Genomic DNA, 15,271 nt, shown 5'->3' with positions numbered 1-15,271 from the left:
GAAAGTAGGAGTTGCTTAAAGACCACATGATTCACTTAACAAATGCAGTGACTCACTTAACGACTGTGGCAGAAAGGTTGTAACATTGGATGTGACTCACTTAACAACAACCACAATTGTGGTTGTGATTCAAGGACAGCATGCTTGGATGGATTTACTATCAGTCTCCTCGTGAGCCAGGTTCAAATCTTAAGTGATTTCATTAAATCATTTTAATTAAAACTACGTCCACATAGTTTTCCTGACACAACATAGAAGTGGTTGCTTCTTGCTATGCTTATGGGATTTCCCAGTCTTACCTCCAGCCGCAGGGTTTCCTGGAAGCATCCCATCTCAAGAACTAACCTGGACTGGCTTTTCTTAGCCCTGCCCCTTACCACCTGCTGAGAATTCAATACGTACAGGTATTTCCACAAGAGAAAAACTATGTTGGGCCTGCCTGCTTTGTTCTTTAATGATGAGGACAATGTCAAAATGAAGAAACGGCCAGCCTGATTTAACACTACAGTAGTTGAATGTACAGAGATTGAAGCCAAGTTTTGAGAACTTAATACGCCCGGCCCTATCCATGGATCAATGAATCTGATCACGTTGCTTTCTCCTCTACCTAAACTGTTTTAAATTTCAGCCCTTTCTGCTTGATTGAGTCTGGGTTTTTGGTAGATTCTTGTTCAAGACAATGAATGAATGGAAGGGAAGCGTTATCTGGCCCTCTCCCACACATGCCCTTCGTTTCTCCCTTTGTTTCCTTTAGAAATGTTAAAACAAGGCTCCATCCTGATTCAAAATATAGTTTCCCCCTCTTGTGTTTCTCCTTGCAAACTTTTATTATTCTTTTAGAATAGAATAGAATTCTTTTATTGGCCAAGTGTGATTGGACACACAAGAAAATGCAAATGCTCTCAGTGTACATAAAAGAAAAGATACGTTCGTCAAGAGTCAAGAATCATCAGGTCCAACACTTAATAATATTCTGAAACTATCATTCTGAAACCATCATGCTGAAAGGAGGAGGAGGAAGATGAGGAGGAGACTGCAAATGCGTGCAATGGGAATCTAACAGACCAATAATAAGCATAGATATTAAGAGGTTCATGTTATTCTTTGCCTGCTTGGGTTTCCTCTTTTCAAGCAGCAATTAATGTCTATGCATATATTCCCTTCCAAACATATCCTTAGCCATCAGGCAGGTGATACTTCTCAAAAGAAACTTCATGGAGAAAGATTATTAACACACCACGTCCGTTGCAAAAATGACACACAGCATGGTTTAATTCCTTGCATATAGAAAACAGTGGACAGAAACTACGTGTTATAAAAAAGGGGGGGTTGGCAGGGAAGAAGACGGCAAGAGAGAAAAAAGGGGATATTTATGTCTTACTGTAAGGAAGAAATAAAAGACAAATAAGGGAATTGACATGTTGGTACTCCGTATATTGAAGAGGTACAGGTAGTTTTCGACTTACAACAGTTCATTTCGTCACTGTTCAAACTTACAACAGCACTGGAAAAAAGTGGTTTATGATCTTTTTTCACTCCTGCAACTGTTGCAGCATCATGTGATCAAAGATCATGTGATCAAAATGTTTCACTTAGCAACAGAAGGTTTGGGCTCAATTGTGGTCATACATCAAGGAATCTATCTATCTATCTATCTATCTATCTATCTATCTATCTATCTATCTATCTATCTATCTATCTATCTATCTATCTATTATCTATCTATCTATCTACCTACCTACCTACCTACCTACCTACCTACCTACCTACCTATCTCCTACTTTTATTACTTTTAGAAGTCACTCAAGACAACAAACACACACAATATTCCTTCCATCTATTTTCCCAACAACAACAATCTTGAGGGGTAGTTTGGGCTAAGAGAGAATAACTGGCCTAAACTTACCCAGGCAGCTTTCATGCCTAAGGTGGGACTTGAACTCATGGTCTCCTGCTTCCTAGCCTGGTGCTATAACCACTAGACCAAACTGGCTCTCAAAATAATATTTTTGTGTGAAAATGAATTAAAAAAAATAACAATATGACTTATCATTTGGATTTCTAATGGTCTACCACCATAACTAATTCAAACTAGTTATCTCCAAAACTCTCTACTTGAATACAATGGACACCAGCCCAGGGCACCAATCATTTTGATCAATCTTTTCAGTTATGACTTTACCAATGATTGATTGGATCTTTGAGATTACTAGGCGATTGTCTGGTTCAAGATCATGATCAGCGTCTCCTGTTTCCTGTTTTTAAATGCTTTTGGGGGGAAGAAAGCAAATTGGCTAGACTACAGTTTGGGATCAGTTGCAAACCAGAATGACATTTCTAAGTAAAGTTTAACCACCAAGAATATCAGTCAGGGTTTTCTTAAAAGGTTGCCAGGTATTCCTGCCTCTGCTTCATAGAGCCAACTTATGAAGCAAGAGCACCACAAAATCATGGCTGATAAAAGATCAAAGTGGAAAGTGATGCCCTTGGATACTGAAAAGGAGAATCTACAACCAGGTGTTGGCATTTAAGGTTATTTGTTGTACAATTCTTTCCAACCACCTATGATTCTATCTGCAAATCCTTGGATTTCTGCAATCAGTAGGAATTGATGGATCTGTCAGTTGGTTTCCCAGAATTTCCTATTCTCCTTTTTAAAATATAATTTAACCTATTTCTGCATCAATTTGTCTTCTTTTTTTAAAAAAAAAAAAAAATCTCGCATTTCTTTGATATATTCAAAAATTTCTGCAGCTAGTCTGCCATAAATCGGTATTTTTGCAAACATTTCTCCTAAATTATAATGCATCATTGTGTATGGTTTTCAGAAATGTATTGACATTTTGCTATCTACTTTTCCCTAATGCACAAAATTTTAAAATGGGATCAATTCTGCATAAAAATCAGAGAAATGTGATTTGTGCATTGTAAATAGTATGAAGTAGGTCTGCATGAATATACAAACTAAGCACATTTTCCCCCTTTGCTAAGGGTAAGCCAATATTCTATTTTCTCTTTTACTTCTAACTGATCTGTTTTGAGGGGTTTTTCCTCCCTTTCATTCTAAGACAGAACTAGCAAAAAAAATAAATCTGAAAGACTTGTATACATTTGCAAACTTCAGGTTTACCAAAAGCTTCTTTGTTAGTTGTAAATAGATGGGGATACCAAATCTGGTATCTACTGAAATAAATAGAGATGAAAACATCATATAAAAGGAAAAGGTATCCGAGACTCCTTTGCATAGCTGCAGGGGATGGGGAATATAATATATGAATTACTAACATATAAAGTGTTCCCTAATTTGTACATTTCCCCATTTATTTGGACCAAACTGTGGGCAATTTGGACTAAACTTCAGCAACTCTGTGTGGCCATCTCATACTTGAGAAGTAGATAGGACACATGCAATTTTTATTTCGACCAAGGGAATAATAATAGCCACCCAGAGTTACCTTGTAGGGGAGAGGGTTGGCATAAAAATTTAATAAATAAATAAAATAAAATAATAACAATTTGAACATTTCACATCGGGATTGCTATCTAAAACAGGATGCAACTGTAGAGAACTGGAGCCCAGCAAGATGGCGTTTTCATCCGTGATTGGAAACGGGTCAGAGTTTTCACATTATTGTGAGATGTTCCATCCATGCCAGTGGCAAAGTGACTTTGATGCACAAAAGGGGAGATCTTTAGATGCCAAGGGGGAGTGCGAAGGCAACGCAAAAGCACAATAGAGTCTGGAGGAGACCTACCATTGTGTTTTGCTGAGAAGCAGGAGTCCTAAGGCCGCAAGGCTTTCGCGTCAGCAGAGAAACTGGCTGAAATTCCTCAAAACAGGGCTTGTTGGGAAAACTCACATGCAAAGGAAGGTGAAAGGCTGGGAGGCCGCCACGCTCTTCCTCTTCCACTTTCTGTCTGCCTGTCACCATGGCTACCTCTCCATCTGCTTCCCCATACGGAGAAGCTGGTTGCTTGGAAGACATCCTACAAGGAACAAAAGAAGGGAAAATAATGAAACCTCCACATAAATCCTTAATGCCGTCATTGTGTGGTTAGGGGCCATTGTAACAGAAATGCCTTTTTTGTGCTAGCCGAGGGCAGGAAGCCATCCAAATACCACCGCAAAGCACACACAACAGAGAACAATGGCCAAGCAGGTAGCAACAGAACAGTGCCTGTTTGTTGTCGGAATAATGCACTAATATAGCACTCTCTTGTATGCTGGCCTCTTAAAACACATTCAAAGAGGTGGGAAGAAAAACTACCTAAGAACACCACATAATGAAATGCAATTCTATTTTGTGCATTAGTGGTGGGGAGGGAAGAAAAAACCTCTCTATTTTAGAACTCTGAAGGAGTTTGCAAAACGAGGGAATGAATGGAACAGATTTTGGGTGTTGATTTGACAGAAAAGGCAACAAAGCTCAAACTTTTTATTTTGCCTCCTCAAAGTTAGTAGAAGTACTGGCCCAAATTACATCATCTTGAGATTTTGTCGGTTCAGTGGAAAGTTATTTGTATGACTCAGCAGGAAGACTATACCTATCGCTCAAGGCTAGTACCCACCCAAGAGTTATCAATAAAGAAAGACCAACGCTGCCTTTTTAGTTCAGCTTCAGAAATTCAGCAGTTCAGCCAACAATTAGCTAAGCAAACTGGCTTAAACAAGCCAGTTTGCTCTAGTGATTAAGGCACCAGGCTAGAAAGTGGGAGGCTGTGAGTTGAAATCCCACCTTAGCTATGAAAGCCAGCTGGGTGACTTTGGGCAATCACTCCCTCTCAGCCCATCCTACCTTAGAGGGTTGTTGTTGTTGCTGCTGTGGAGAAAAGAGGAGGGGGAAGGTGTGTTGAATTTATTCTCTGCCTTGAGTTTTTTGTAAAAATAATAAAAGTGGGATACAAAAAAATAAAAAATAAAAATAAAATTAAGAGATGAACAACCCCCTTGGCAGAACTCATATCAAAATGACCATGAGGAAGAGATAATTGTGTAATTATACCTATGTTTGCTATAAGGGAAATTGGAAGTTCCTTCTTTCTACTTTTCCTTATTCTTTCCTTTTTTTCTTTTTCCTTCCTTCCTTCCCTTTTTATTAATTTATGTTAGTTTTATGTTCTATGCTTTATGTAAAAGTTTAATAAAAGTTTATAAAATATCAAAACAACCAATGGACTCTGCCCTTATTGTAAATGTGCAGCCATTTGTTCACTCAACAGAAGTATCACTTCTCAAATTTCACAATGCATGATGAAGAGATAAAAAAAAAAAGCCTTCCCCTACACAGGTCCTGTGATTCATAAACAATTAAGCAGCTATGTAGGCAGAGACTTCCATTGTTTTTTAACATCTTTTCAATCCATCACTTCTCTCCTTGAGGTACTTACAGCCACGAATTAAACAATCCAAAGTACCAGAGATAATGAAAGAAGTCAAACCAATAACTTACAAAATTAAATAACAGAATATAAAGAAAAGAGTCAGAAAGACAGACAGCAGCGAAGAGCAGATGCATATTAATTTGTCATTAAGGATACAAGGAGGTAGAACAGATGGAGCCAAGAAATCAGAAAGATAATATTGACAGCACTATTGCTACGAGAGAAGGTTCTATTTTTAGCTCAGAAGGAAAGAAGGAACCTTTGAGCTATGTCTCCTAATCTCGCCATGCATGGTCAGTAGTAAGGGATGTTGTGAGTGGTAGTTCAATGATAACTGGGGTACCATGTCTTAAAGGTGCCTTTTCAAAAAGCAATTGGAAATTGTTTCATTTCTCATCCAGGAACTGAACTGAAAGAACTGAAGAAGCTTTTGGATATGAAGTGAAGAAGAACTGAAAAAAAGTTTCTGGTTGAGAAGTTAAATGTCTTCAAGGAAAAACAAAGTCCAGCTTGTCTTTTGAAAAAGCAAGACAGGGGTGGGATTCAAATTTTTAACAACTGGTTCTGTGGGTGTGGCTTAGGTGGGGGGCATGGCTTGGTGGTCATGTGACTGGGTGGACATGGCCTGGTGGTTATGTTATTGGCTGGGTGTGGCCAACTCAATATCACTCACATCGAGGCACGCATCTCCTCCCCTGGCCTCTCGTGACTATGGGGATGCTGCAACAGTCATAAGTGTGAAAAATGGTCATGTTACTTTTTTCGGTGCCATTGTAACTTTCAATGGTCACTCCACACAAGCAAAGTACCAGCAAAGGAGGGGAAAAAACTCCAGAGAAGTTCCTGAGACAAGAAGTCTAGTCCTGCAAGAATGTAATAAGAGTTAACGAGAGGCAGTTTCTGTCAGCAACACCAGAATGTTTCCTTCCTGCCTTCTTTACAGGATTAGGCCAATAATTTCTTCTAACAACCAGTTCTCCGAACTGCTTAAAAAGTTATCAACCGGTTCTATCAGATAAGTGCGAACCGGTAGAATCCCACCCCTGCTGGATGACTGAGAATCTCTATAGACATGGAATACCGTGTGTTTCCTAACTAGGATCAAGGGCTGATTCTGAATGTGAAAAAGCTGCTTCAGCAAAACCTGTGGAATGTCAGCTTCAAGAGATACAAAGCCAAGAATCCCCTGACATTGATCAAACATAGGTAATGCAGGAGCAATTGAAGCATTCAGATGAAGACGATGTTGGACCTCCCATCCCACATGCCTACTGAGTAAACAGGAAGACAGAATAGAGATGTTCTATGAGGCTCCTTGCCAAGCAAGGGACTAAATCTCTTGATTAGTGCAGCTTGTCCCATGATCCTTTGTTGGAAGCAACTTTCTGATCTTCAGCTCCTGCTTGATATTTATGGGAGCTCTGCTTGTGAAATTCTGACCTCTGGATTGCCTGACAAGCTTGACCTGACTTTTGGAATTCTGGACTGAATTTTGACTATTCTTCTGCACTCTCCTGTTAAAAGCCAAACCATTTGGGCAAGCTTCCTTCCAAGACTATTATGGTTTGCATTCCTTATCTGCTGTTATCTCGTCAACCTTAAACAAAGTGTAATTTACATAGCAGCAGTGTGTGTCAGTATAAAATTGAATCTAAAAGCAGGAAAAGTTTTAGCATAGAAGGAGCTGGAATTGAGGAGAGCTTTAACAATGAACTCATATGATGGGCAGATTCATACAAAAATAGAAAGAATATTTAGGACACTCCAATGTAGTGACCCTTAGATTCTTAGACGTTAAACCTTTTTGCCAGATTGATTTAGAATTACAGAAGATGAAGACCAACTCATCTAGATGATAGTGAAGATTCCTGGTTTATAACTTTACAACAAGTACTTAAATAAAATACTTGTGTGCCACATTGAAGTATGTGAAGTTAAATGGGATAGAAAAATAGCACAAGAGGCTGGCTGTCAATGATAACTTCAGCAAAGAAACTTTAGAAAAGAAACTTTTCAAAAAAGAAGTTTTGCTTTTAAGTTTGATATCTGTGTATCTCAGTTCTGATTGGGTGGGGAATGAGCTTTCCCCTTTTTCTAATTTAGTTAGTTTGATCATGTTTTCCAATGTAAAGATGAAATTGAGTAATATACATAAACATCTAAAAATAATAGATCTGATATATGGCCCTGGGAAAAAAACATAAATTGCTCTAAATAATGGAAGGAGCCATTGAATATTGGGGAAAACAAACCAAAGTCTAGTAGGACTCAGGATCTGACTCTGAAAAAAATAATCCTTTAGAGCATGTGGGTCTGGAAACAAAGTACTTCCATTCAACTCCTCAAAGCATCCACTATCCCATAAAGATGCAGCTGCTTTAAAGAGTTCTAGAAAGGTGATACATTTGTACCCACATACTACAAGTCACTGTTTTAGAATCAATTCCAAGTATCACACAGCTCTAAAATCTAGCATTAAAAAAAAACTTCATCAGAGGAAATCAGGTGCTTCTATCCCCCCAAAAAAAAAAAAAAAAAAACACACTTCAGGTTAGTAAATCCACCCCAAGGAAAAGACCCTGATGTCAGGAAAGTTTGAAGGCAAAAAGCAAAAGGGACGGCAGAGGATGAGATGGTTAGATAGTGTCATCAACGCAATGAACATGAATTTGGACAAAATTCCAGAGACAGTGGAGGATGGGGTATGTGTGATGTGATGTGGTCCATCGGGTCACGAATATTTGGACATGACTTTAGCAACTCAACAACAACAACAATAGCACCCACTGTGCATTGGACAGTTGCCAACCCAGTAGATTAGTATGTTTTCTACAAAAGAGACCTATGAAAAGTGATGCTCAGCTATTTAAAAAAGGGACATTGCTCTATTTGTTGGGCATTAATCATCCATCTGTGTTTAATATTTCTTTTGCCAAAAACTGCTACCTTTGTTTTATTACAATTTATCTTCAATTATCCTTATACCGCTTCAAGCCAAGCAGTAACTAAAAGAATCCTTCAAAACCAAATACTATGTTGTTTAGAAACAAAACAATAAAATAACATCAAAAGCATTTTTTCCCCATGAAACAGGAATTGTAATGGTAAACTAGAAGCGTTTTTAGCCCAGCAATTTATTTCAAAGTAGAAGATGGACTGATGATGAGATCAGCAGCCTGGAGTGAAGATACGACAAGATACTATTTATTAAATTTACATCCCTCATTTCCATCAAAAGTGGCATTCAGGATGATTGACAATAATAAAATACAGATTACAACTTGATTTCTGAATACAAGGAGTTAGTTAAAAGGGAGAGATCAGCTAAACAAAAGGAAAGGTATCCTTGTTTTGTTTCCATTCAATCTATTCCCACCGGAATAATATACGTAGACAAGTGGAGCTGTTTGCCTACTGTTCTTTGCTGAACCATCACAACAGAAAAATGTACGTGGGAAAACAAGTAAGTTTGTATAAATCTAGATTTTCAAATGGCCTCACTCACTTGATTGTCTGAATTTCATCCACTTTAAGGGAGTGCAGCCACCAGTGTGGGGGAAAAATGCCCCTCCATCATTTATACTAACTACACTAATGTACAGATAGTCTTCAATTTGCGATCACAACTGAATTCACAATTTCTGCTACTGAGCAAGTCAGTTGTTAACTGAGTTGCCCCATTTTACAACCTTTCTCGCCACAGTTGTTAAGTGACTCCCTGCAGTTGTTAAGTTAGTTACCTGGTTATTAAGTGCATCTCACTTCCCCACAGACTTTGCTTGTCGCAAAAAGTGATCCCATGATCCCAGGACACTGCAACAGTTATAAGTACATGCCAGTTGCCTAGAGTCTGAATTTTGATCACGTGACCCTGGGGATGCTGCAAAAGTTGTAAGTGTGCAAAAACACTCATGCCACTTTTTCCAGTGCTGTTGTAACTTCAAATGGTCATTAAATGAATAGTTGTAAGTCGAGGACTACCCATAACCATGAGTTGCATTAGTAACATCGTGGGTCCCTCCTACCCAGCTGCATACAAACTTCTACCCATGAAGTGGAACAGCTTGCCTTCAGACATCGTGGGTGGTTCATCACTGGATGTTTTTAGGAAGAGTCTAGACCAGAGGTGGTATTCAGCAGGTTCTGACCAGTTCTGGAGAACCGGTAGTGGAAATTTTAAGTAGTTCGGAGAACCAGCAAATACTACCTCTGACTGGCCCCGCCCCTTCTATTCTCTGCCTCCCAAGTTCCAGCTGATCGGCTGGGTCTTCTTTTGTTGCCCTGCACAGGAGAATGGAGCTGGAAAGCAGGTTAGTGGGGTTGGGGAGGGAATGGGAATTTGCAGTAAACTTCTCCCAGGAGTGGGGAGGGAATGAGGATTTTGCAGTATTCTTCCCCTGCCACGCCCACCAAGCCACACCCACCAAGCCACACCCACAGAACCAGTAGTAAATTTTTTTGAATACCACCACTGGTCTAGACCAGTGCTGGTGAAACTTTTTGGCACTGAGTGCTGCGTGTGTGCCAGAAACCAGAAAAGCAGATCCTTGGCGTGCCACGCAGGAGCGCCAGAAACTGGAAACTGAGCCTTCCCGGCATCAACTACCTGGTCTTCCAGTTTCTAACGCACATTGCACACGAAGACTAATGTGCACATGAGCACCACAGAGCTGCTCTTCCGGTTTCCAGCACTCCCGCGCGCACAAAGACCAGCTGGCTGGCGCACCGGAACCTGGAAGAGGAATGGGCGATGGCTGGTGTGCCTGGAGAGATGGCTCTGCATGCCGCTTCCAGCACATGTGGCATAGGTTCACCATCACAGGTCTAGATAGTCACTTATTTAAAATGGTATAGGTTCTGCAACCCAACAGGACAGACACAGACTTCAGAGAGTAATTAGGACTGCAGAAAAAACAATTACTACCAACCTGCCTTCCATCGAGGTATACTGCATGAGTCAAAAAGAGGGCTGTGAAAATATTTACAGATACCTCACATCCTGGACATAAACTGCTTCAACTCCTATCCTCAAAACAATGCTATAAAGCACTGCACACCAGAACAACTAGACACAAGGACAGTTTTTTTTTTCTGAACACCATCACTCTGCTAAACAAATAATTCCCTCAACACTGCCCAACTATTTACAAAGTCTGCACTACTATCACTATTAATCTTCTCATCACTCCTTATCACCCATCCCCTCCCACTTGTGATTGTATGACTGTAAATTTGTCAATTGTATCCTTACTATCTATATTTATTGACTGTTTCCTAGTATGATTTGATTGCTTATTATACCCTATGACTATTAAGTGTTGTACCTAATGATTCTTGATCTTGACAAATGTATCTTTTCTTTTATGTACACAGAGAACATTTGCACCAAGACAAACTCCTTGTGTGTCCAATCACACTTGGCCAATAAAGAATTCTATTCTATTCTATTCTATTCTATTCTATTCTATTCTATTCTATTCTATTCATGACCCAGTTCTGGAATTCTGATGGGAATAGGCACACAGACAACATACACAGATGCATACACACAATCCTATGATGTTGTATCTTATGATTCCTGACTCTTGACAAATGTGTCTTTTATTTTATGTATACTGAGAGCATTTGCACCAAAACAAATTTGTGGTGTGTCCAATCACACTTGGCCAATAAAGAATTCTATTCTATTCTATTCTATTCTATTCTATTCTATTCTGTTCTGTTCTGTTCTGTTCTGTTCTGTTCTGTTCTGTTCTGTTCTATTCTATTCTATTCTATTCTATTCTTCTGTTTGAGCAGGGGTTGGACTAGAAGACCTCCAAGGTCCCTTCTAGCTTATTCTATTTTAACTTGAGATTTATCTTCTAATTATTTGGTAGAAAGAGAAATATTGTCCCTCAATTAATTGCCTGCAAAGAAATGAGTTGCTTTTAGTTTCGCATAGATAGAAGTTGTGCAAGCTTGAGACATAAAGGCTCAAAAAATATCCCCCAATAAAAGTGAACTAAAATAAATGGTGTAACTCTGTTTCTGTAAAGTCCCCATTAATGGTAATGGAGCTTGCAAAGAGAGTGGCTTGTAAGTGTATATCCTTTTGTTACTAATAGAAGAGAATATCTGTAGCTCAGGGCAGAACTGTGGGGTTTCCTTGGTGCAATCTGAACATGGTTGTTTTCTTGCAGATGTTTCATTGCCTAGCTAGGCAACATCATCAGTACTAGACCCTAGCACTGATTGTGTTACTTAGTTGGATAATGAAACATCTGCAAGAAAACAACCAAGCTCAGAAAACACCCACATCTCTTTGTTAAGCTATATTGGTAGCTTTCCAATTTTGGCTCTTTCAGCCTAGGATGACTTGATTGGCATCTTCTGTTCTTAACAAGCAAAGCACCTCATATACCAAACAAAAAGAAATTGTCGAGGTGCATGCAGCCATCATGAATCCCCCCTTCCCAATTGCTCAGACCAAAAAAATTACGTGTACTCTAATCTTGCTTCCTTCAGCAAGAAATACACTCCAGAAATATGTCAAGAATACCACAAAAGGGGATTTTCTTTTGGGGGGGGAGGAGAGGCATGGTTTATCCCTGTCCTTTAAAGTGACAAACACCCAATGTGCCAAGAGAAAAGATAGGAGGTTATAAATTGGAACTTGTTGAGGAATTAATTAAGGGATTCATCAATCATTACGCAGCTAACACCACATCTATATGTAGATGCAGCTAAAATCCCGTCATCTGCCATAACCTTCCTGCAATCTACAGGTTTGCAAAGCCTCCAAGTCCTTCTCATTTGCCTATTTATAAATGATTTTGTATAATCTAGCATTAAGACCTGTAATTATAAAACAGCATTAAAAGCAGGCCTGCATGGTTATGGATAATTATAGTTGGTATACTTCGGAGCAGACAATCTCAACAGAAATAGAAACCTTTTTTTTTTTTTTCATTCAAATACAAGCTTTGCCATTTTGACAGTTCCAAGTCCATGGGATATATAACAAGATGGTTTAAACTCTGTCTTATTTTTTTTCCCTTTTCTTTTTCTTCAAAAAATTGTTCTTAACCTCCCTTCTTCTTCTCCTAAACCTAAACTGATTTCTTACCAACTCTTGAGAGGCTTGATCGGAGCTAAATAATCTATTTTTTGATATCCAAGAATAAAATGAACTCTCTGGGTTTTCCACCAGCTTTTTTGAATTTTTTTTAAATTGCTCAGCCTTTAGCTTTGAATTTTACACAGGACCGGCACAGTACATTCAACATTAATGAAAAATATGTTGTTCCTCTATAGCTCAAATATTAGGTTCGGGGTCACCCAGTGCAGTTGAGAGTCAGTTAATTTAGCACATCTCTTTTGTTTAATTTACTGAACAATTGTACCACTGGATAGATTACCCATTATTGACTTCCACTGGTCTTAAAAAAAAAGAGGACAGAAATTTAGGGCACAGAAAGAGGCATCTGTGTTGCAGAGGATAAAAGTAGGTGGCCCAAATCAGCTTGAAAATTGGAGAAGGGTGCAGGGAAAGCATGTGATGGTCTAATTTGGTAGAAAACCGTGTGCAACAGAAAAAAAACCCCAAAGTTTTATATATTTATTTTTTTTGCAGAAAAACGTAGCCTTTATCTGAAGAATATTTCAGATTATACATAGGTCAGTGGGGGCAATAGGCTGACTCTGTAAGACTGCTTAGAGAGGGCTGTAAAGCACTGTGAAGCGGTATGTAAATCTAAGGGCTGTTGCTATAAACAATAAATGGGCTGAAAAATTAACCAAGCATAAACTAAAAGCATAAATGAAACAAATGGGCTGAAAAATTAACCAAGATTAATACTAAACACCATCCATGGGGTGTATGAATGCAGATGCTTGTTCTTTCACCAATATCTTTAAAGCAATGTGTATACACTATTCACACATGCTCATAAATTCACTAACATTATTTGATATATCTTTCGACATGTGCTATCATTGTTTTATATTGTTCTTACAACACACTTAACTTGATACTGAAATAACACATCTTCAGTAGAGTATCCTGAATCTTAATCATATAAATGAAGGTCATACAACATTAAGCCAAATTAAATATTAAGCCAAAATAAATAAAGTTTAATAGGTTGTACAAGTGCAATAATCTGGGTTGAGTGGATTGTGTGAACTTGGCTTAGGGACTAAATATAAAAGTGTTCCAAAGCTCACAAAAGTTATTTGTTGAAGTTTAATTTATTCTAAACTCATTTATCTATCATTAATTTTTGTAGGTCTACTCTGACTAGGACTAAATTTGTATTTACTCATTTATTGTTCCTAACAAATGGTACCAGGAAACATTTTAGGTGGACACCAACTCCCAAAGTAGTCCATTAATTAGAAGACAAATATTCAACAGTTGCTTCTTTGGCATGCTAAAATGTCTTTCTCCCACTCATTTAGCTCAATTGTTATTTTTTTAATACAAAAAGGAACATAATAAAGATTGTTTCTCAAAAATTCCAAACTTTCATTTGTTACTGTTAAAAAGAAATCATGAGACTTAATAAATAAAAATTAGCTTTCAGCTGTCAATCATTCTGAAACATAATAATCTGTTAATTATTACTTTCTACGAACACATCAATCATTTCCCCCCTTTTCAGGCACGTGCATGTTATTAGGGGGAAAGGGAAAAAAAGACTGAAGAAAAATAACAGTAGAGGGAAAACTATGGCATGTTTAACACATTTTGAACAAGGAAAGTCTTATCCAACCAGCATCCAGAAAAAAGCCACCTTAAACCCTCCTCTAGTGCAATTTAGTTTCAATTAAGTGAGCTTAGCACTCAAGCTTGAGTAAATGAAAATCAAAGTGAATTATGTTGACAGCAGTTGCCAAAACATTGCTTAGAAGAAGTCAAGGTGCATGTCCCGCAGTTGTGAGGATGGGAGGGAAGAGAAGATAGGAACAGATGTTCCAAATGCACAACTCAGAAGGGTACAAATGTGGTATATTAAAAGAGAGGCAGCTCAGGGACAACAACAGTTCCAGAATCCATGCTGGGGGGAAAAGGGATCCTCCTATCCTGAGATTCTCAGATCAATGACTAGTCAAAAATGGGGAACAGCTTTGAGATGCCAGAGAGACTACACTTTAAAACGTAGGCAGGAGCAGAATAGACTAGAACTAAGATTAGATATGATCTGATTTATCTTTGAATTGATTAAATTTATATTGAGGCAATGGTTCCCGGTGCTTCCACTTGTGTCCTTCTTGAATGGTTCAGAAGGAACATACTCAAAAGGGGAAATGTGTCCATCCTAGGTTTCAATGTGTTTTCCCGTAATCAAGAAGCTGGAGGAATTTCTAGCTTTAGTGTAAAACAGGGGTCTCCAAACTTGGCAAGTTTAAGACTTGTGGATTTCAACTTACAGAGTTCCCCAGCCAGCATGGGAGTTGAAGTCCACAAGTTTTAAACTTGCCAAGTTTGGGAGAGCCCTGTGTAGAAGAAAGAATAAGTTGCCCCATTTTCTTGGCTACAGTATAGTAATACTCTTTCTGGATCTGATCAATTCATAGCCTTGAATTAGTATCAACTTGAAGGAGAAGGAACGGCAGAACCTGGGGGCAAAGTCAAATGAGGCATCAGCTTAGAATCCCTATGTAGCCACAAATAAACTAAGTTTAACCCCCTCGGGTGCTGTTGATCCTTACTCTAACCAAGTGCTGACCATTAGTTTATTTAGCAATAAATCAGCTTAATTGAACCTTCATGCGGGCACCTGATCTTTCTCACCTGATACAACTGTAGTAGATCATTTTGATCACAATAGCTGCAAAACCTGGATTAAAAACCAATCACATCATCAGTGGACTTAAAAAAAAAACACTACTTGAAAACATTATC

General features: G+C 38.5%; 1 protein-coding gene across 7 annotated transcripts in view; it reads right to left on the bottom strand.

The window, feature by feature from the left end:
- Positions 1–15,271, bottom strand: part of SOX5 (SRY-box transcription factor 5) — a 1,042,959-nt gene that overhangs the window by 448,756 nt on the left and 578,932 nt on the right. For 4 of the 7 annotated variants that reach the window (XM_087968772.1, XM_087968773.1, XM_087968771.1 and 1 more), the window contains one exon: positions 3,861–3,987. In XM_087968772.1, the coding sequence (XP_087824898.1) occupies positions 3,861–3,986 (126 nt within the window). In that variant the 5' untranslated portion in view covers position 3,987. Of the gene's footprint in view, positions 1–3,755; positions 3,988–15,271 lie in introns of all 7 variants that reach the window. The other 3 variants (XM_087968768.1, XM_087968767.1, XM_087968769.1) reach the window with 1 other exon arrangement.

This window comes from Notechis scutatus, chromosome 6 (genome assembly GCF_049901735.1).
Source record: "Notechis scutatus isolate UNSWTSFEM ecotype Mainland chromosome 6, rNotScu1.2, whole genome shotgun sequence".
In the NCBI taxonomy this organism is placed as follows: Eukaryota; Metazoa; Chordata; class Lepidosauria; order Squamata; family Elapidae; genus Notechis; species Notechis scutatus.
This window is presented reverse-complemented; position numbering and strand designations above follow the sequence as displayed.